Genomic DNA, 22,226 nt, shown 5'->3' with positions numbered 1-22,226 from the left:
CCTGGTAGTAAATATGGGTTGTTTATGCACAGAAATACATAGTAAATGTTGCCACACATACACACACACTTCTCCTGTCCCCAGCTATATATGGATGTATCTGTATGGCAATTAGCAGGTTGCAGCGTTCTTGCACTTTATTCTCACATCTCACCACACACCTGGCAAAACACACAAACACACATGTTGACCTAGGTTACTTTTGGGGACATTACGTAGACCTACATTCATTTCCTGGAGACTTACCCTAACCATAACCTTAACCAAATAAGCTTTTCCCCCCAATTGGGGACACAGCTGTTGTCTATGACAGACACACACACACACACACACATGCATGCACAGACACAGATACACATTTCCTGTCCCACAGCTGTATAGCAGTATACAAACTGGGGCTTTCTTGTGCTTTATTTCTCATATCTCACTGCACACCTGGCACAGAATGCACATTTTTCATGTGTGAGAAAATATACATTTTGGGAATTATTTTGGTCTCATGGTCTTATTTGCCTGTTCTGTTCATAATAAGCAATAAAATAGATAAATTGTGCCTATTTTACACTAAAAACGATTTGTACATTTTAAGTTAAATGTGGTCTAAGGTACATAAAATACCAAAGCAAGTATATATATATTATGATTATTAGTAAAAAGTCACTTCGCAGGTAAAACATTTTACTGGATGATAATTAGTGTTTTTTTCAGTGCCTGTTAATGAATTCAAACACTAAAGGTTTAAACCCTTTTCTAACACATTAGGAGGGTTAAAGAAAAAAAAACCAACCCAAACATTCACTGGTTATAGCTCCTCAAATTTGAATATTTACTGGTTTTCTTAGTCCTCTATGGTAGTAAACTTAATAAATTTGGGTTTTGTACTGTTTACAGAACAAAACAAGCAATTTACAGATGTCACCTCTTTTATTTTACTATTTGCTGACAATAAACCAAACAATTAATCGATTACATTATTAGCAGATGAATCAGAACCAGTTTTATTGGCAAACAGGTTCACACATACAATCGATTGAAATTGTTAGCAGCAGCCCAAGCAAGGTCCCAGTATGTAGTATGCAAACGCTTAAAAAAGGAGTTAAAAAACCTTCAGTTTGCATAATAAAAAAAAACACTTGACACTGAAGGAAATTCTGGATAGTGGTAAAACAGCTTTGTGAACACCCTACAAAACAAAAAATAACTATTTAACATTTGCTGTCTAATTTTATGGTAGTTTAATTGGCAGCAACTTTCCAAAGTTTGATTTACACGCATAGCGTTTCCTGTTAGTATAAGACACTTGAGTGCATACATTTTTTTGTATATTACCTGCAAAGAATGATAGAATAGATAAATTAGCATGTAGTGTGGAATTGAGACACAAGTTGACTAACACATTTATTATGTGCTGAATTGTGTTACCAGCTATAGTATAAAAATAAAAAATAAAAATATCGGATGACAGACCAGCTTTATTATTAAAAAGCAGCCCCTAACAGACACTGCATTTATTTACACAAAAGAATAAATCCACACATAAAAGGTATACAAATACTAGTTCCATTTTATTTGCAATTTAAAATTTCATACAAGATAAAAGTAAATAATTCAATCTGCCTGAACATTGTTGGTAGATGACTCAAATAAAGCCATTAAAATCCTTGATATATGCTGTACTGACAAAACATCTGACAGCCGCGGATGGCCATATTCATAACAGATTACAAAATGAAAATGGGTGTTTTTAAAGGGTATGAACACACACTATGATGATTTGACACAAAATAAAAAGGACTTTTCTGAACAGGAGCTACAAACTGTTTTGTAATCTACATATGGCAAAGCTTTCAGGATAATGATACATACAGTACAAGATACCTTCTTTAATACACTGAATCACAAAATGCCTTCTATGATCATATCTCAACAAACGCTTGTGGCTCACTTGATATTTGTGTGATACTGAGTGTGAATCATGGGGCTTGTAGGAATTTTTTGTAAACTTGATCACAAAAATGATCAATCCTTCTCAACTGCAGCAGTTCCCACAAGGTGGATTTTCCATCAGCGGGTTCTGATTGTTTTTAAATTGAAGTGGCACGAGGAGCGGGAGTACTGCTACTCCATTTTGAGATTATTACTTTTTTTTTTTAATTGATGCTCTGCAACTTAAACTCTTACACAACAATAGTTTTTTGAGATATCAAAAGGGGGAAATTATAATGTTTAATGGTTCAGGATTCAATCATACATTGGGCATTTAATAATATGTCAATGTTGGACGACAAAACAAGAAGAAGAAAAAAAAAAAATCAATCTACCATACCAAATATCTAAAAACCAATGAAATGGGTGGGCACCCAAAACACCTGCATGCAAACACACCTCACATATCTGTTATATCCAGAAAAGTGTTACCAGTTGTCCTGTTTGTTCTTAGATATTCTGTATGACAAACCAAGAGACAGCATTTCCCTGTGTTATTACGTGCTCCCTGCTGAGAAGGGACTGAGACATCTGGATCAGTAACAAGGTATAAATCAGGCAGATGCTGAGTTGGGAGGTCGGGGACTCGCGTGACTGGTTATGAGTCTAGGTGGGCACAGTGATACTGCGGGCTAGTAGTGCCAGCAGAGCAAGCTCCACAACCCCATGGGCTTGTTCCAGTGCCTCTGCAGCCTCCCTGGCAGAAAATCCTGCTGCCTGGATTCTCTGGATGTGCTCAGCTGGAAATTGTTCTGTAAAGGGATGTGGAGAAGGGAGAAGAAGGGCTGGAGATGTAGGCTGGGGAGCTTGAGGGGCAGAGGGAGAAGAGGTGCTAGAGACTTCCTCTGGTGAGCCCACTGCCATCGACAGAGGGCTGAGAAAAGTGTGCTCAGTCTGGAGGCCGAGAGTGTCTGGGGTGTTTGTGCCAGAGGCTCTTCCGTCTGCGACCCCTCTCCCCTGCTGCCCCTCAGGAGGTTCCCTGATCTCCAAGTCCCCGGCAGGATCAGGAGGAACCTCTGGCTCAGGCTGAGAAATGCTGATGTTACTGGCTTCATCTTGTCCACATTGATCTGCCCTCCTCTCCCCGGAGCCATCTGGACATTGTGGCGGTCCTTGTCCCTCCACAGTCTGCGCTGTATCTCCGCCCAGATGCTCATCCTGGCCAGAGAGCTCGGGCGCAAGACACTTAGATGGTTCCTCATCAGACACAGCAGCAGCATGGTTGGCTTTGGCATCGCTTGGTTCTACACCGGCTGTAATGGCTGTAGAGGGGGTAGGTTGGGTGATTTCAGGTGTCGGAGTGCGTGGCTCGGGGGCTACTTCGTCTGTGTCCTGTCTGAATGGATGCGAAGGGGAGCAGGAGGTGCTGCGGTTTTGGGACTGACAGTTGTTGGACACCAGCAGCTCGTGCAGCTCCATCAGAGCGGCTGCCAGCGAGGGGATGCTGTCGGAGCTGGAGCAGCGTTCTCCTTCAGGCTGGTCTCTTTCAGACGACACCAAACCTTGGGAGGCAGTCGGGGACTCCATTTCAACCGAGTCAGACTGGCTAGGAGCGCTCACACCATCTTCCGTGGCGTCAGCTGTGTCGGACTCAGTCGCCTCCTGCTCCATTGGCTGAATGGGGGAAAGTTCCTCTGGATGGGGGAGCATGGAGCTGTTCACCGCCTCATCTGATTCAGCATCCCCCTCTGTGGCTCTAGAAAGTGTGCCACCCTCTGGATACTGGAGGTCTGGACTGCCACTTGCAGTCACGTCTGCAGGAGGAGTACACGTAGGGAGGGCGTCTGTTGAGGGGCCGGGTGCAGAGGGCACTTCAGAGATGCTATGGTCTGGCAGAGGGTGAGGGTGGACCTGATGTGGTGTAGAACCAGCATCGTCTGCTGGGGATGACGACACAGGAGGCTCCTGGAAGCCAGGTTGGTCCTGGCGCTGCCCTGATGCTGAGGCCTGCTCCATGGCGGCTGGGGCAGACTGAGAGCGATCCAGGGTCGGGTTCTGGGGCTGGCCAGAGGAAGGACTTTGGGAAGGGGAGGTGGATGAGGACATTTGGTCTAAGGTTCTGGGTAATGTAAATGGTGGGGGCTGCGGTGAGGTAGTTTGTCCATCTGCAGTGTCTATTGTAAGAGAAAATATAATTAAGAATTAAACAGCTGGAGTTTGTGTGAATCCTGTTTGGGAACATTACTTTGGATGATTTGTATTTTGACTTTTGATATTTACATTTTCATAGTAGCTTAGGGACCAAAACACCAATTTCCTTGGTGAAACTCTTATAAAATGCTTGATTATCCTTTTGAACCAATTATATGTATTTAGAACAAATACATGAATAAATAAAAACAAAAGTAACATCAATTAACAGATCCAGCGGCAAAATAACAGCAAAATAAAAGAAATAAATAGCAATGGGACTTAGCACTGGCAATGGACTTGTGAATTTGCAGTACCTGGTTGGTAGGGCCCTCTCCAGCTGTCTCCAAATGCATCAGTGCTGTCCTGCTCAGGGGGTTAGGGGGCACACACCACACACATCATGCAAAGGGACGGAGAAAGTTAGCAGTCACACACAGAGCATGCACCAACCTATCACCCTTTTCACACGCACAGATGTGAAAAGCGTCATCCAAAAACAACTCGAGTCTACGTCCTGACAGAGAGGTCACAACGCAATCACGTACCCCGTCCCTGAACCTCCGGAAGCTCAATCAAGGTCACATCAGAAGGATATTTGATCAAAATCACTTAATTTTAAGTTCTGTTTCAACTGTCAGACGATTGATGCCCTAGTGGAGGATTGCCTCTTTTCACAACATTGCTGCCGTACCACAGTGCCCCATCCAAGCCTGAATTCAACTCAGGTCTGCTGTTGTTTCTCAATCCGTTTCCATTTACAATCTGCAGCGATTACTGGCCGATAGATGATAAACAGCTAAAAAGACTTAAACGACATTAAAGGGAAACACTTACTTGTCTAACTGACATGTAGACACAAACACAATTTCATGTTACGTTACAAACTATTCTTATATATGAGGAAGCTTATTTTATTTATGAGATGTCAAAATTTGATTGTCATGAATATGCCAATGCTACCTGATTTAATTAGCTTGGAGTAATTCAGGCTTTGGGAGTTGTTGAGGTCCCTTAGTAAGGTTGATGGTATTATCATTAGTATGTCAACACTGCACACATTGTTAGTCATTGTTCAAGCGTACACACTAAAAGATACTCATAATATTTTACAAATCTTACAGTCGTGAGACAATTTTCTCGTATTGTGATATGCTACATCACAATGAAATATTAATTCGTACAGAAATCATAATGAGAGCGTTTCTTTTTTTCTTTGATATGCATGTCTCTAGTGCTGCCCTAATATCTTGAATCTGAAATGGTCCATGTTACATCCTCTGGCTCATAGTCAACCACCTACATTTCTGTTAGCAATACATGTTCCTTTTGTCTTTGTGGGTGGCTTCAAGTGGTGTCCTCACACTCCTTCAGAGATCCATCTGCACTGTTGTCCACAACAGAATTCACTGCAATAGACTGAACATGTTCTGTGCTGTTGGTTAGCACTGATGGCTCCTTTGGGTTAAGTCTGTTCCTCTGAATATACAATAGGTTCCGACATCACACCCACCAAGGGCAGCTTAAACCCAGACGGTATTGCCTGTAGATTTATGATCTCTACATTCCTGGACCGTCCAACAATGACGTAAATGGTAAACATTTTCAAGCAGATCAGCAGGGTTTCAAAGACATACAGAAGACTGCTCTGTGATGTGTCTGCTAAAGGGATAGTAGCGTAATTAACTCATGTGACGAATTAAGTGTTAGCTCAATCACTATCATATAAAAATCAATTTTCAAAGCATGAGTGTTTCCCTTTAAGCCTGATCTCAGCTAAGATTTTATTTATCTTATACGTGGTTTTCTTTGCCTGACAGTCAGCTCTCAATTTCATCTTATTCTAAAGCACATTTAATTTGCTGAGGTGATGACATGAAGTGATTATGTGACTGAAAATTCAGATGACTGCATAAAATGGGGTTGAGAAGCATTAAGTGGCACATGCAAATGTATTTCTAACTGAGCTGAAAAAAGCCCAATGAAAAACAGGCTGAAGTGCAGAGATGAGAGACTGTTCTTACCGCTTTCCTGTATGGACCTCTGAAGCGCCTCTGCCAGTTCTCTGTCAGCTATCTCGTCTGGACGGGCGTCTTCACGCCCCTCTGCCCCGTATGCCAGTCGAGCACACTCTGGCAGCTCTGCCTCAGACAGGAAGCGAGTTTCAGTGCCTGTAGTGCCTATTAGAAGCACGCTCTTCTTCAGGTCGATCGAACACTACGAGAAAAAACAGGACAAATAATGAACCTAGATCATCTTCAGCTTTCCAGTACATTCAGTATAAAATGAACTGAAAAACTGAAACTCCTGCTGAGCAAAATTCAATCCAGTCCAATGATGTACTGCATACTGGGATCAGATAAAAGGGGCTCACACCTGGTGTCTCTTCAGCATATCCAGGCCAAGCAGCATGTCCATCGGCTGGTCCTCCAAGATGGAGAAAGAGCAAGGTAGAAAGTCCCCCTCTATCTGGACCTGAGCTACATGGACAACACAAATTGAACTACATCGACATGTCATGCACACACTTTAATATGGATGCAGTTGAAGGGATAGTTCGAGATTGGGGGAGTTTTTTTCCTGCCAATCCAGAGAAATGCAGTCTCTGATGTCTTTTTATATCTCTGTGTGCAGATCTAAACGTTAAACTACCATGGACAATGTTTCTTACATTGCCCTTTCATGGGAAACATACAAAATCCAGTACTTAAATAATGATGGGTGCATGTAAATAGAAGGTGGACTTGACGTTCTACGTTTGGTTCAATTACAGGATGTCCTGCAGACATCCTGTAATTGAGCTGAGCAAAGTTCTCTCGCCACTAGGCATATATTCTAAAACTGAACACAGACACATAAAAAAGGCGTCCATGAGTATGACTCTGTAGGAGGTGAGTAGGATTGGCTTAAGTTAAGTGCTGCTCAAACAAAATACTTGAAAAAGGTGACACCCACCCAAATGAACTCTGCCAATGATCTTCTGGGTGCCCACTCCCTTGGCGATCCCTGCCCAGCGTCGGTCCACCAGGCGCATGATGTTACAGCGTTCGGCGCACGCTTGGCTCATGATGGTCATCTGGGCTCCTAAAAACAAGGGTCAGGAGCAGGTACAAGGAATCAGTGGGTATGACAAAAAGAGAGGAACATCATGCTCTATGAAATCCTACATGTACTGTACGTCCTGTGCAATGAAGAGGGGGATACAATCAGTGTTTCCCCTATATACAGTATACTATGAGCGCTGCTGCAAAAATTTTAAACAATCATTAATATCAACTACTACTAATGATTTTCACTTGCACACTGTACGAGCACGATAACACCCTGTACGAGCACAATAACACCCTACATTATCATAGAATTGATTTGAGTCATCAACCACTGCATCAAATCCCAGAATCCTTCCTCTCCTCATTCTTCAAAGGACATCTAAGTGAAAGGTATTATTATACGAGTAGCGTAGCTCCTTTAGGGCAGTGCGTAATATGTGTGGTTGAGTGAGTAAAGCGAGCAGCAGGAAAGTGACGCTGAATGTGAGCAGAGCAGAGGAAAAGGTTAGCAGTAATTTGTCTTATCTGGCACTAAACGTAAATGCCACCCCCAAAAGCAGTCGACGTAGGGGAAACACTGACAATGCTTCATAAATGCAAATGCTACCAATGTATCAAATGACTGTGGTCAGCGGCGAGGTTATTATTCCTTGTCTTTGCTGAGTCATACTGCTCTTGTAAGGATCGTAAGGGGAATGAGATCATGCTTACAAGCGACTTAAACTGGTTTCTTTTGCAGGGTGTCTGGGCAAAGGTTAGAACCTGTGGAAAGGAGATTTGGATGCTTCTATTCTGCTGATTTGTATGCTTTTTTTCCCCATTACATTTGCAGCTGACTTACAGATTTATGGAGCTATAGAGAGATGGTTTGAAGAGGAAATGCTGTAGATATGCTCTTACTTAAACCCCCCTGTGTGTGTGTGTGTGTGTGTGTGTGTGTGTGTGTGTGTGTGTGTGTGTGTGTGTGTGTGTGTGTGATAGAGGCTGATACAGAAGACTACACTGAGGGCTGCACATCTGCTCATCATAACAATTGTGACTGAAGTTCAAATACTCTTCTAATGTGAATCAGTAAGCATAAACATAAGCAGATATTGATACATCTGCAAATCAGTGAACTAAACCAAACAACCACTATGTGACACAAGTGCACCAACATTTTAGTACAACTGCAGCTCATGGCTGCATCAGGATCAGGATCTTATACTCATTACCTGAGTCAACAAAAGCTTTCACGGGGTGCCCATTGACTTTGCAGTTAATGTAGAGCATAACCACCTGTCCAAAGCTTTCTGGAGCCTCCTCCATTGCAATGGTCATATTTTCTTCCACATTGTGCTGCCTGGAATATGCACAAATCCAAGGGTAAGAGACTTGACTTTTTAAAACAAATGAAAACATGCTACCTAACTGTGGTAAAACAGGCTGTTTTCCCTTATTTGCATTCACTTTAGTTACAAATACCACAGTCAAATTTATGAATATCTCAAATGGTATAATAATGCATCAAGTGAAACTGAGGCTGAGGATGTGGGGTACTATGTGTTGAGTTATGAATATTCACAAGTGGTTAACAAACTATCACAACAGTGCCATGATGTTGAACTGCTCCAAAAATCTCTAGACCGTACCTGATGTCCTCCTCAATCTTTGCTTGCGCTTCCAAATCAAAAGGATCAGCAGTCAGAAGTCTGATTCTCTCCTGCTCCCTCTTGGCTCGATCCTGCTGTTGCTCCAGCAGCACTTTGGTGAAACGTTCTGAGGAAATAGACAGTTACACTAGCGTTACCTGACTGATATCTGATTGAAAGGAAACACCACAAACACAAATACAGTACGTCAATGGAGACATGTGAACGTCAGTTTGTCTTTTTGTTCACCTAAGTCTCCGCTCAGCAGGGCCTCAGCGAGTGGCGGGTTTCGCTCCTTGAGGAGTGACAGCTCGTGTGGATTGGATAACAGCATCTGCTGAAGTAAGGCAGGGTCATCCAGCCCCTGAGGAGAGGAGCCGCGAAAGGCTGTTGGCGTGGAGGGTTGTGCAGCACGCTGTGGAGGCGTCATCTGCGGCGCTGGCTGTGGGGCCGGTTGCTGCGGCCTTATGGCACCACGTTGACTGGTTGAAGAAGAGGTGCCCGGAACTGTGATGGAACGAAAGTCAATATGGGGCAGACCTAAGACGAAAAGAGGATAAAGGGTGAGAAGTTAGCATATTGCATGCACAAAAACCTTGCTCTCTAAATAGATGTTCTTTTAATGTTTTATGTCTTTTAAATAAAAGATATCAGGTGAAATTACATTGTTACTTTTTGTCCCTAGGAGTACAACTGGTTCAACAAGGCATACTTTTCCCTTCCTGTAAATTGCACTTACTTTCCTCATACTTTCAGTGTGAAATACATTTCAGAAGCAGCCAAACCCTCCCATGATATAAAATCTGCAGGTCCACCTCGCTAACTAAAACTAGCAACAGTAACACAGGTTGGATGTTTCTATTTGGGTGTGAAAAAACACTGTGCTGCAGTTCCCTACAATGGATGACTGTTATTCATTAACATCCATTTTGAACTTTTTGTCCTGCCTACTTTTGAGCCCCAAAATCAAGTCCACCTCAAACTCATCATCCCACTCTCTATACTGAAACTGGGGAACAGACTACAATCAATAGCTTTCATGTAATTTTGACAAACACCAGTGTTACCTGGGAAGGCTGGCTGAGTCGGCGGCGGCCTTCTGTCTGCTTGCCTGAGAACCACCACATCTCCATCCTTTACACCATAGGTCCCCAAGGCACGAGTGGGGTCTTTTAGGGGCTGTTCTACATATGTGATCTGAAATTGGAAAAACACAAAATGTAATGATATATCATCACACAAGAGATTTACAACTCCTTGCTCCCAATGTATTCAATGAGTATATTAGATTACAAACTCCATGTGACAGAATAAATTAAGCATGTTTTATATAAGTTATTTTAAAAATGCCTCATGTAACCACCTCAATTGGAAGAGACTGGCCCGATTATCGGCGGGAATTTTCAATCGGGTTGAGAGGGGTGGTGTAAACCTTTGATAATCTGTAACCACGTTAACAATTAATTTGATCATTTCTCTCTGGTTGGATAAATATATTCTTTCTTTCTGCACATGTTTTCCCCACGTGTAAAATTAGGCAATGTGAACAAGTTTCCGGGAGGGACAGAAACATGGCATAATGTGCTGTAAAGGTCCTCTTGTTCTCTCCCCCTTGTTTGAAGTTTGCAGGAGAAGTATGTGCTGCTGTGATTGCTGCTTAATTAGAATGAACAGCACAAACACAAATATTGTTCAAAGGACATGATGTAGGTCCATCTTGAAAACAGGTGGAGCAACTTCTTCTGTTATATTTCTGGCCGATTAGATGCTTCACAGCAGAACCACTTTGCACATGTCAAATAAAGGTAGCCTATATTCTGCTTAAATGCATTGGAAAATGTAAAAAACTTTATTTAATGTCCGTGTAAAGTTAAGTTGGAATCTCTAATCAGGATGATTTCAATCGGGTTGAAGAAATATTGTCCATGTAACCGCAGCTAGTGTTCATATGGGGACCTGACTGTTATTTTAATACATACTTGAAAAACTGTGAACGTATCCTTTAAGTCTGTAACTCACTCACATTAATCAATTAATCCACCAATTATTTTCTATATTCAATATTCCTATTACTATCACACGAGACAAAGAAAAGCAGCAAATCTCTCACTATTTAGAAGCTGGAATAAAAACAGTGTCACTTATATCACTTAAAAATTGAAACTGAAACGATAAGTCAACTATCAAAACATCAGATTAATTTTCTGTCGATAATAATCACCTAATTCCTTCGGCTCTATATTCAGCTACATGCTATATTGCCCCAATCCAACATGAACTATCTGCTGGTCTGACAACTGTTAGCTTAATTAGTTGACCTATGAGGTTTACTTTCGGTTTTGTTAACGTCACCCTTAGACAAAGCATACTGTTTGTAACCGTTATTAACCGTTGGGGTTAACAGTCGGCAAGTTAACTTACGTTTGTCAGTTGTTGATAACTGCAAATTTCAGTAACCGTCGGGGCTAACAGTCTGCACATTTGACTGTTGCTGATAACTATAAATGTTATTAACCGTTTTGGCTGCCAGTCGGTACGCTTGTCTGTTGCTGATAACTGTAAACGTTAACCCTTGTGGCTACTAGTTGGTAACGTTACGTTTGTTGTGATAACAGTAAACGTTATTAACCGGTGGGGCTAACAGTCGGTACGTTAGTCTGTCGTTGAACTGAAGTTTCGCAACACCTCGTCCGTCAAAACAGCAAAAGTCCAATTCATGCTAGCAAAGCCAGCTAACTAACTAGCATATTAGCTACGTTAGCTCTCCGGCTACAGCTAGCTGGGGTCTCACCTGAATTTCCCCAGCTGGGATTCCTGATTCCAGTTCACAAAGTGCTACAAAGTCTCTCAGCTCCAGCTCTGGAGACACATCGAGGGCGAAGGTGGTTTCTGGGCGATCCCTCGGTGCGCAGAAAACGGTGACCAGCATCGCTTTTTTGGGGGGCAGGATCCCTGGACAAACCCGCTGTAACAGAATGCGGTTAGTGTAGTTCCTTGTTTGTCAGAGGAAAAAAACCCCCAATGTTCATTTGGATTAAACCCACGATACAGCTGTATTTCAACGGATAAATGTGTCAAAGGGGAGAATAATATTACACCCGAAGACAGTAATTGTTTGACACTTACTGAGTAGAAGCCTGATGTGACAGTTTTCTCGTTTTATCAACAACTCCACAACATCAAGTATTGCTCAGTAATGCCGCATTTCAGCCATGGATGTCAGCCAGCTTGTTTTCGACATGTCGCATTACAGAATTTGCAGTCGTGAGTAGTTTCTTCTTCGAGTTTAAGCAACACCAAGAGTCAATGTTTCATTACCACCATCTACTGGATTCTTTAAAAATTACACACAAGACAATCACAAGACACAAGACACAAAACATCTGGGCATGAACATGGATCCATGAGTATGAATGATTTTTTCCCCCTTCCTCCGCCTCCTCCTCCTTCTTCTCCTTTGATGTTGAACGGAAGTCAATTAACTCATACTGTGTCCTGATTGCTACACTTTTTCTTATCAGCCCTGTTCTGATCAACCACCTGATCCAGCATCTTCTGCCCTGTCCACTAGCACCGCACACCAGTATGCTCTTCAATTATGTTCCTGCTATCCCTAATCTTTCCATTTCCTCCATCATGTCCCTCCTTTCTGACAAATATTTATTGCAGTTGATGATAACATGTTCTGTAGCTTCTGAAACCTAACAATGTTTACTAAGACAGGTTGGTTGCTCATCTATAACATGAAGTGTGCTGTGTAGATTATTCATCCTATTCTTAATCTCGTTATTACGACCTCTTCTTTTCTGTTTCTACCCTGTTTTTTTTTTTTTACACTTCCTGCTCTGTTTTGAGTTGAATATAAATCTCTCCCCCTTGTCTCCTGATCCCAATGCTGTTGCCATTCTTCATTGATATTTTCCTATCAATGCCCTTTCCCTCTGATTTTGATATCAATCTCAACAATTCCTTTTTTGACTACTTCTCTTGCCAGTTTGTCTGCTCTCTCATTTTTTTCTCAAGTTTTTTCTTTTCCTAAACCACATCATAATGAAACTTTTTTTTTTTAAAATCAAAAACCACAACTTTCATATGGCTCACAGCCTGTGCGTAATTTAAATGAAACTATCTTTTGCAATATTTTGTATAAGCTATTTTTCGGTGTACTCAATGAAACGACACAGCCCAGAAGTAAAGTTGTAGTGTTAAAATAAGCCTTTACGGAGCAGATTACTTTCATTGTAAAGTTATGTCACTTAATTTGTTTTTAATCCCTTGGTGCTGTAATTTGGAGCTGGCATTTTTACCTTGTCAGTCTGACGGCAAGGGAGAAGGAAACCACAAAACAATTAAACCAAATAAATACAGATGAGAAGACATTCAAGTTTATTTGGTACACACAGAAGCAATTACATAATGCATTGAACAGGAAATGATGATGAAGATGATGAAATGTAAATGAAGAAGATAAAGTATTTAAAAGAAATTAAGAATTCACTAACCTGCTGGAAATATAAAAATAGCTGGACATGAATTCTCTGATTCTTGCTTTCCTTGATAATAGTATGCAGACTTTGTTATTGATTTGATGTGGTTGTTAAAGTTTAGCTTTATGTCCAGAGTCCACAATTACACTAAGATTTCTGACATTTCAGTTTCAAAAACACAGATTCAAGATGAATCTCAGCTGTTCTTTTGCTGTAAAGACAATGGAAGGCATGATGGTAAAACTACTTCAGTTAAAAGTTACATATGGTATTTATTATCTGTCAGTGGTGGAAGAAGTATTTAGATATTTTACTTAAGTAAAAGTAGCAATATCACCTTATAGAAATACTCTGTAAAGAGTAAAAGTCCTGCATTCAAAATTTTACCTAAGTACAATAAAAAGTACAGTATTAGCATCAAACTATACTTAAAGTACCAAAAGTGCTACACTCAATATACAGAATGGCCCATTTCAGAATAATATATATTACTGGATTATAATTATTAATGCATTAATGTGTAAGCATTATTAATGTCACAGCTGTTAAAGGTGCAGCTAATTTTAGCAGATTTACATTATATACTGCAGCGTAGCTCAATCTATAAAAATACATCAGAATGTGTTGATTATATTTTGTATTAAAAATATGAATCTGCAAAGTAACTAGTAACAATAGCTGTGAAATAAATGTAGTGGAGTGAAAAGTATAATATTTGTCTTCAAAATGTAGTGGAGTAGAAGTATAAGTACCCCAAACCTAAGTACAGTAGGCTACTTAAGTAGATGTACTTAGTTACATTCCACCACTGCTGGCTGTCAAGCGTTTATGAGATGGATCTAAAACGATTAAATCCGACAGTCGTAGCCAACATAATGAGCAGTCAAATTATTTTATTATCGACTTAAAACCCACAGGTTACTGGTATCATAGTGAGTACAGTGTCAAACTGAAGAAAAATGTGAGATGCACATTCAATTATCCGTATCCAGTCATTACTGAGACATTTTTGTACTGTATACCTCCACAAGTCAAACTGTGTTACCTCTATTGTGATGTCTGTTTCTTAATATTTGTCAGTCTGAGTTTTTCACACACACCAACTCATCATAGAAAGCTTGCATCACAGACCTCTATGGCATTTAGTTCACATTAATGTGGTTGGTGCTGCAAGAAACATAAATCAGATCACATCCGGTGTGCAGAAGCTTTTAATCTGCTTGAACTCTAGTGAAAAAAACCCAAAACAGCAAAAGCTTCACTAAAAGATCACCATAATTTGTTTTAAAATAAAAATGCTTTAGAATATTACTTTTTGGCATGCGTTACGTCTTTTCACAGTGGTGCCGCTGAGTGTTGTGCCATAACAGTGACATGACAACCATCAGTTGGGGTAAAATTATCAATCATATTAGGGATTTCAGAAAGATGCAGTTAAAAAAAGACGATAAAAATCCCTCAGCTACTTAGCAGCAGAAACTTTACACAAATACTTTCTATTCTAGTGAGCATGAAACCGCCTTCTGTTACACCAACAAGTCAAAAAGTACCATGGGTGTTAGCCCATGAGCAATGGAAAACTCTATTAATATTGCTTAAAATAATTTATGTAAGCGTTAATCCTTACTATCCAGTAGTCTACTACATACAACAACAAACTGTCAGACTTGGTCTCCTGCTCCAAAAACTTGGGGCAACAGCAAATTAAAAATATACTGTAAAGCACATTCAACAAACCTTTTAATGATAGTTGAATACTACAATAATGAAATATATTATTTTTCAGGTCATATTCTTCTCTGAAGCAGTATACTTCTTAAATAGTGACTAAACTAATTCAAGATTCAAGAGATGTAAGATGAGAATGTGAGAATTGAGGACCAGAATTGTGTCTTGCAGCCACACATATATCCAGTCCTCAGAACACCAAACCTGAACAGCAGTCACACACCAGCAGCTACTCTGCATTTGCACAGCTACTGATATGTATATCTATATTTTCATGTCTGTGTTATCTCAATCTGGGTGCAGTCCCATTATCTACAGGGTCAGTTTTCTTGCTTTTGCAATGAGGACAAGAAGATTAGATGAGGTTGACTCATTTGTGGAGATCTTCTTAGTCTCATGTAACGTCAAGGTTGAGTTGTTCCTTCTCTGAAAACTTTTTCAACTCAACAACATAAGATAAAGATTCCTCTTAGCTGTGTGGACCTCTGCGGAAGACAACATTCATTCCACAAATGCTTCATCTTACTGCAAAATTATGAGAACGCAAAAGTGTATGTTCACCTGAAAGCACAAAGTGTGTGTGTTAAACATAAACAGTTGTACTGAGATGTGCCATTTATACCGCAGGTCTCTTTAACAGTTAACCTCCGGTATAAATGGAGAAATCACAGTACGACTACGTGACTACATGTGCTCAAGTGTAACAAAGAGAACATGAACAATAAATGATAACTGTAATAATAACTGATAAATTACGAATTTTACTTTGGTGTGGCACATCTACATCTACAGAAATATTTTGGACAGATCCAGATGTCAGATGTTACCATGTTGCCAAAATTACCACCAAACAAAGGAAGCAAACGTGCTATGTTGTGACACTACAAGAACAGTATTTAAAGTTTCACTAGTCTGGAAATTATGACGCTTCAACTGGGAGAGAAAAGAATTCCTGTACTCTGAAAACAACTCTTTCACAGTTAGAAACCAAAGAAATAATGGCCTGATTAAAACCTTCTCTGATGTCAGAAAGAGACAAACAACGTGCTTCTCAGCTGATAAATCTTTGCACATAAAGACTTTGGCTTTGAGCTTTGTTGGCCACCAAATTAACTTTATTTCAGAGTAGTGACGACAGCTCCGTCTCACGGCAAAAATATTCCTTCTCACTTTTTCACTGTGTTAAATTGGATTATGTTAAGATTGCATAAAGATCTTCACCAGTGAGCTTTGCGGTACTCTAATTAAACGTTTTCTTAATTTCACTGAACAACAGTCTGCAAAAAACCTGGGCGGAGGTGTGTTGTTGACATCCGTTTTAAAGAACAAAGCTCTAGCATCTGTGTGGTTGTATCTTGCAGATTAATCAAGAATATGTGGTTGTTTCCATCTGCTCTTTGAGTCCATATGCAAAGGTACTGTCTTGTTTTTACTGGCAAAACAGCACAAGGCTGCATAGTTTCCGATGGTTAACCCATCTTACCTATTTTCCTGAAAGAAAACAAAAACCCAGATAAAGGTTATGCTGAAATCACCCTAAACTGTAGTTCAGTCTGTTTGCTAAAATAACTTTTATTATGGAGAAGGAGTTTGCACAGATGGAAAATGATCATCACTGTTGAATAAAGTGCATCCTGAAAAATGTATTTAAATTCATTTTGTGATTATCTATTTCACATTAATCAAAATAACTCAGTAGAATTTATGATTAGTCGAGCATCATCAACAACATATATTTGAATTAATCATTGTGTCAGAAACATAAAGGCTGTTTGAACTAAAGCATTACTGAATAATTAATAACAGTGGAGTCTATCACAGTGCTTGTGAAAAAGTGACACATAACATTTATCTCACTTCATCATCGCAGAAAAAGAAGGAACCATGATAAACTTCTTAGAAAACCGGCAATGAGCTCATAGGGAGAGATACAAACGATTCTGTTATGAGAACGTCTGACTGTCATATGAAACATTTTATAGAAATATGAAATTGATGTTTAAGTAACTTAACATACATTGTTTACACTTAAATAAAACCACTGCTATTTTAGATGGAAAACAACGTGGCAAATAAGAACAATTAAAATGTTAACGTGAAAGTTAATTCTTGACCCAAACTATAGTTTGACAAACAAAATCTTAACTCAAGGTCCTTTTTAACTAGCTTTTTCCTGAGCTTTCAATCACATGTCCATGACAACTGACATCATCATCCACTGTGAAGAAGCTTTTTTTAGTAAAATGATTTCTTTTTAATACAAAAACAACATTTCTGTAAATTGTCCATGACACTTCTTAATTATGTTGATTTTGTTTATATTGATATATTGTTTTGCTTAAGGAAGAGACAACACAAATTACTATGCTGTAAGATTAAAAGACAGATTCACAATTTTTCAAGTCTCAAGTCCCAAATGAACATTGAAATAGGTTTTTCTCTCCATAATCATTCCTCCTGTTCATATTGGTCATTAGAAGATCCCTTCATAATGCACTTACACTGTAAGTGATGGTCCACAGTCTTCTTTCTGTACAAAAAAGTATTTAAAAGTTCATCTGAAGCTAATCTGAAGCTTCAGCGTCCAAATGAGTCAAATCAAGTAGATATCTTTCAACATTACAGTCTTTTTAGTGCAAATGTCCCTCTTTTTGTTACTATACTTCCACCACAGATCAACAGGGAAACACAGTCCGAGGAAACACAAAGAGGGAATTTGATGCTAAAAAGACTGTAAATGTGGCAGACATCCATTTGATATGACTAACTCAGACTGCTGAAGCCTCATAGAAGCTTCAGATAAAAGGAGTGGACACATTGTCACACAAAATGACTTGTAACCATTTTAAGACACTGTAATACTTTATAAGCTATTGTTTATTACATTTAAACCTAAGTCTTTCCAGCCAGTTGGTGGTACAGTTGTTTTTCGTGATTCATATTGTGGGTGTCACCCATTTATAGCTGGTGATTCCCAGTCTGCTGTGCTTCTTCGTCTCACATTCGGTGGGGTTTCACAAAGGAAACACTCAGTGGCTGTTGTCGGCACTGAACTATTGACTATGGTTCCGCTTAAACTGCTCATATTTACTCTAATTTTATGTAAACTCGTTGCTGATTTGGATGCGAAATGTCCGAAAGGTAAATTATGACTTTCTTTTACTATACTGTAATTTTACTTTGTACTGTATTTTGGCTTTACAACTTACTCTCATTTTTCACATGTTTTAAGTATGTGATTAAAATAGATTGTCTCTTTTGATACTGTGAATGAAATCAAGGTAAAAAGAAAACCAAAGACAATGGTTGTGCAGACTGTCAGGAAGGATTTTTCCAGCCTGAAGAAAATGATTCCCAAAGGTGCAGCGTGTGTACAAAGTGTGATGAAAGTAAGTATTGAATCTTATGATGTATTTCATAAAAGATTGTAGTTTGAGCAATATGTGATCAAACCTACTTTATGTGTTATTTCACACATTAATTATTAATGAATCTGCTGATGGAGCCAAAACTTTGCATAGAATTGGGTCGTAAAAATGTGGTCTGCTTTGTCTAAGAGGTCAGCTACTTTTTCTGTCCAAATTTTAGAGTCCAAGTCTCACCTGCATCTAATTAACAGGTGTTTTTTTTGTTGTATGTTGTTGTAGAAACTACGACTGTAGCTCAAGTCTGCACGAAAGTGACAGACAGAACATGTAAGTGCCGTGAAGGATTTGTTGCTTGGCCGAATGATGCTGCCTCTTGCTACTGTCCCATGGGGTTTGGACTAATAAAGGGAGGTACGGAGATGTGTCACACAACACCAAATGCAATATGTTTGAAGGATATATAAGTAATCTTAAAGTAATGAATGAAATGGTCTTTTTTTGTTAAATGATTTATTCTTTTTGTTTTTCTTGGCAGAAACGATTAAATGTTCAAAATGTGAACATGGATATTTCAGCAAAGATATCGATTCAACCTGTCAAAAATGGAAAGAGTATGTCCACTCTACTTTAGTGTTTTAACACATGCATTACAATATAAAAAATATCTTAACAATTTCTAAAGTAGTTACCCATTGTTTACAGTGTTTATCTTTTATCCTCCATCCTAGATGCAAATCAAGTGTGAAAGAGAACGGCACCAACATGTCAGATGTCACCTGTAATGAAGAGAAGAATAACAATGATATCACTACAGCCACCACATCAAACAAAATTACCTCTGTCATCAAACACTTGCGAACCACGCGTCCACATGAGGGGGGCCCAACTCAGGAGATAAATCGAGTTACTGCTACCACCCCCACCACCACAGCTACTGTAGCCTCAAGTACCAAAGGGACTCCCATCAACCCCTCAAACACAGGAAACCAAATCGGTAAAATATTTCCTGCTTCCAATTAATCACCTCAAATTTAAGAGTAACATTAAGTAACATGTAGCTTTCCTCTTCTTTAGGTATGACCCTTCTCCTATTTGGAATTATCGGACTGCTTGTTCTGACCGCCGTGACCTGTAGGCTTCACATCACTCCTTGTGTGCAGAGAAAGCCAGCGGTGCAACGTATGTCGCAGAATTAAAAGTGATTGTGCACTTTAAGCATTAGCTGTGGGAAAATATGCTTCTTTGCTCTCTTGCTGAAAGTTAGCTTAGATTGATACCACTCTCGTGTTTTTACAATAAATATGACACAGTTGCTGCAGACCTGGAGTCTTGTTGTCGGTGTGGGGTTGCCTAGGTAACCCGCAGAGACTCCATAATATGTTGTTTTTACATTTCAGTTTTTGTACAAACTAAAGAAACAAGATAATAATGTGTTAAGTGGTGAGCTTCGGAGGTGCTGGTAGGCAGATGTTGTTACCTTTGGGCAGAGCCATTCTAACTGCTGTTTGCAGCCTTTGTGCTAAGCTAAGCTCATCATCACTTTATATTTGACATACAGGTATCGATCTTCTCATCAACTCTTGGCAAGAGGGCGAATAAGCATTCCTAATATCTACATATGAGTGGTTTCCATTGTTATAGAAAACATTTATTTTAGTTCTTTCATTATGGTTCACATTATATCGTCTACTAATGGCTCTGTACTACTAAATGTGACAACTATCTTTTAAAATAGCCAGAATGCAAGGGATATGGATACTAATTATGGATATACAGTAGCCTATGTCTTGAATATTGACTTTTGCTTTCATGTTTGTTTCCAGCAAATGACCCATTGTGTCGGAGGCCAGTTGAGGAAAGCGGCGATGACAGTCTGTGTCCTCTCAAAGTGAATCCAGGGAAGCTCTGAGGTGAAACTAGACCTATCAACTAATTCTGTGAAATTTGGATCAGATCGTTATTATATCAATAATTTCAGACTGATCACACATATATTTACATTATATTAAAATATTGTTACATTAGAAGCAGCATTTTAAAAGCAAACTATTTAGCCTACTGTTTCTGTTTTGCAGCAGGCATATTCAGTCTGTGGTGTGGTCAATATTTGACTTTTGTTTGTTCTGTTATAATAGAATATTGGTGAATTATCTCAACAATTTGTGTGTATCATACCTCACTTTTGTCACTTAACTGTAAATCAGTTTGACGTATAAGGTAGCTTTACTTAAGCTGTTATACCTACTTTAGTAAGTTAATTTTACTCAAAACATTTTTTGCTTACTGTGATATCTTAATATTTATTACATTCCACAATTTGGATACAGATTTATTACCTTATACTATTTCCAAGTAATCCCCTTTACTTTTGCTAAAATACACATACACACACACACACACACACACACACATTACACACAGTACATATATTGTACTGCGTTTTAACCCTTATGATGTTGTATAATGTCATATTTTTTAACAGGGGCAAATGACAAGTTTCTGAGAAACAAACAGTATGACCAGTATTGTAGTTAAGATAATAACAATCAATACTACTTAGATATTTTACGCACTGATATTTTCTGTCTCTGTTTTTGTCATGATTTGTTTGTTAGCATAGTTCCTCTGGTGGCAGCTCTGTTAAACTGAGAACTGTAATGATAAAAAAAAATACTTTCAGTGGAATGCAGGGTTGGGGGAGTTCCCCTTGTGGAGACAAATGTGCCCTTTTTTTTCCCACTGAGAGATATGTCCTCTCATGCATGTTTTCATTTCAGCCTTTGGAAAGACTGATGTTAAAAATGAGAGGAGTTTCATACTCTTTATACCTCACTGGAGACTTTCCCAAGATCAGTATAGTCAGAGGAGTCATGAAAGCCTGCCCTCATTGTTTCTAATCGATTATGTTTTGCTAACAAATCTGATACTAAAGCCTTCAGATCACAGGTGGTTTGATGTGTAGCTGGTTGGTTTTATGTGACTAGGGTATACTTGGAAAAAGCTGCTTGGAAAAAGCTGCAGGTTGGTTCCAAGTCATTGGACAGCGCCCTCTGTTGGAATACTTCGAAGAAAATAACTGACATTTCTTACTTTAAAACACAGACTAGTTGCTATCTGACTCCTATTGTAGCACGTACATTTTTTTGTTTTTTTGTTTTTTTTGTTGTAATTTTTGTCTCAAATATTTTTTTCTCTATTGTCAAAGTGCACTGTGATGTCCAGAGAGTGTATGAATAAACTTTTTCTAAATAAACTTGACTTTTTATGCAACTAAACTAACTAACTGAACACGTGGTGCAATAGTAGAATATGCATATACACTGGAAACAGTCCCTGCACATACTTTCAGTAAATGTCAGTGATCCAGGAAGTCAGTGTGGGGTTTCAAAGAAATACACAGAAAGTTAACCAAACCTTCTCTGAGAATAGCTGCCTTTGTAAAGTACAGCAACTTTACTTAGTGATTAACAAGAATAAATGCCACAAACCCACGTCCTTTGTACACACATACATTTATATTTTAAACACTATGTAAATGTTTATGTATTTTTAACGAGCAGCAATTGTGCAACAATTCTGTAAAGCTGATTATAGTTTATAACTTTATTATATTTTTTATATTATATACATGTTGGGCAGTAGTAATGTTCATCCTCACTTTGTAAAATCTTTTGTGTGAAAACAGGGCACCCATATAAATGTAATGTTATTTCATTTTAGTGCTTAAAAAACATTCTAGTAGTGTTGCTTTGTCTTCATGCAAAAACTTAATTTAAATTTGTAATTACTTCAGATCAATTTATAGAGATCTGTTTTTGCTTTGACATTATTTCATCTGCATTATTC

The 22,226-nt window shown here is 39.1% G+C and overlaps 2 protein-coding genes across 4 annotated transcripts; one reads left to right on the top strand and one right to left on the bottom strand.

The window, feature by feature from the left end:
- Positions 1-4,050: 4,050 nt before the first annotated feature.
- On the bottom strand, positions 4,051-12,769 carry ddi2 (DNA-damage inducible protein 2). 3 transcript variants are annotated; one of them, XM_042405715.1, is made up of 11 exons: positions 11,924-12,767; positions 11,589-11,762; positions 9,865-9,994; positions 9,047-9,337; positions 8,798-8,924; positions 8,381-8,508; positions 7,072-7,200; positions 6,493-6,596; positions 6,141-6,333; positions 4,434-4,482; positions 4,051-4,100 (listed from the first exon to the last, which is right to left on the bottom strand). In XM_042405715.1, exons 2-10 carry the CDS (start codon positions 11,724-11,726, stop codon positions 4,472-4,474), a joined length of 1,251 nt encoding a protein of 416 aa, XP_042261649.1. In that variant the 5' UTR covers positions 11,727-11,762; positions 11,924-12,767; the 3' UTR covers positions 4,051-4,100; positions 4,434-4,471. The 3 variants fall into 3 exon arrangements, with proteins under 3 accessions (XP_042261649.1, XP_042261650.1, XP_042261651.1); XM_042405716.1 differs by lacking the exons at positions 11,589-11,762; positions 11,924-12,767 and adding an exon at positions 11,219-11,554; XM_042405717.1 differs by lacking the exons at positions 4,051-4,100; positions 4,434-4,482 and having other exon boundaries at positions 6,226-6,333; positions 6,491-6,596; positions 11,924-12,769.
- Positions 11,754-21,633, top strand: si:ch73-361p23.3 (tumor necrosis factor receptor superfamily member 21). Its single transcript, XM_042405718.1, has 8 exons — positions 11,754-11,777; positions 17,977-18,153; positions 18,294-18,401; positions 18,660-18,791; positions 18,916-18,991; positions 19,109-19,374; positions 19,455-19,559; positions 20,204-21,633. The coding sequence occupies exons 2-8, from the start codon at positions 18,075-18,077 to the stop codon at positions 20,287-20,289; spliced, it is 852 nt and encodes a 283-aa protein (XP_042261652.1). The 5' UTR covers positions 11,754-11,777; positions 17,977-18,074; the 3' UTR covers positions 20,290-21,633.
- Positions 21,634-22,226: the final 593 nt, after the last annotated feature.

This window comes from Thunnus maccoyii, chromosome 3 (genome assembly GCF_910596095.1).
Source record: "Thunnus maccoyii chromosome 3, fThuMac1.1, whole genome shotgun sequence".
Taxonomy (NCBI): Eukaryota; Metazoa; Chordata; class Actinopteri; order Scombriformes; family Scombridae; genus Thunnus; species Thunnus maccoyii.
The sequence above is the reverse complement of the archived record's forward strand: the minus strand, read 5'-3'. Positions and strand labels throughout refer to the sequence as shown.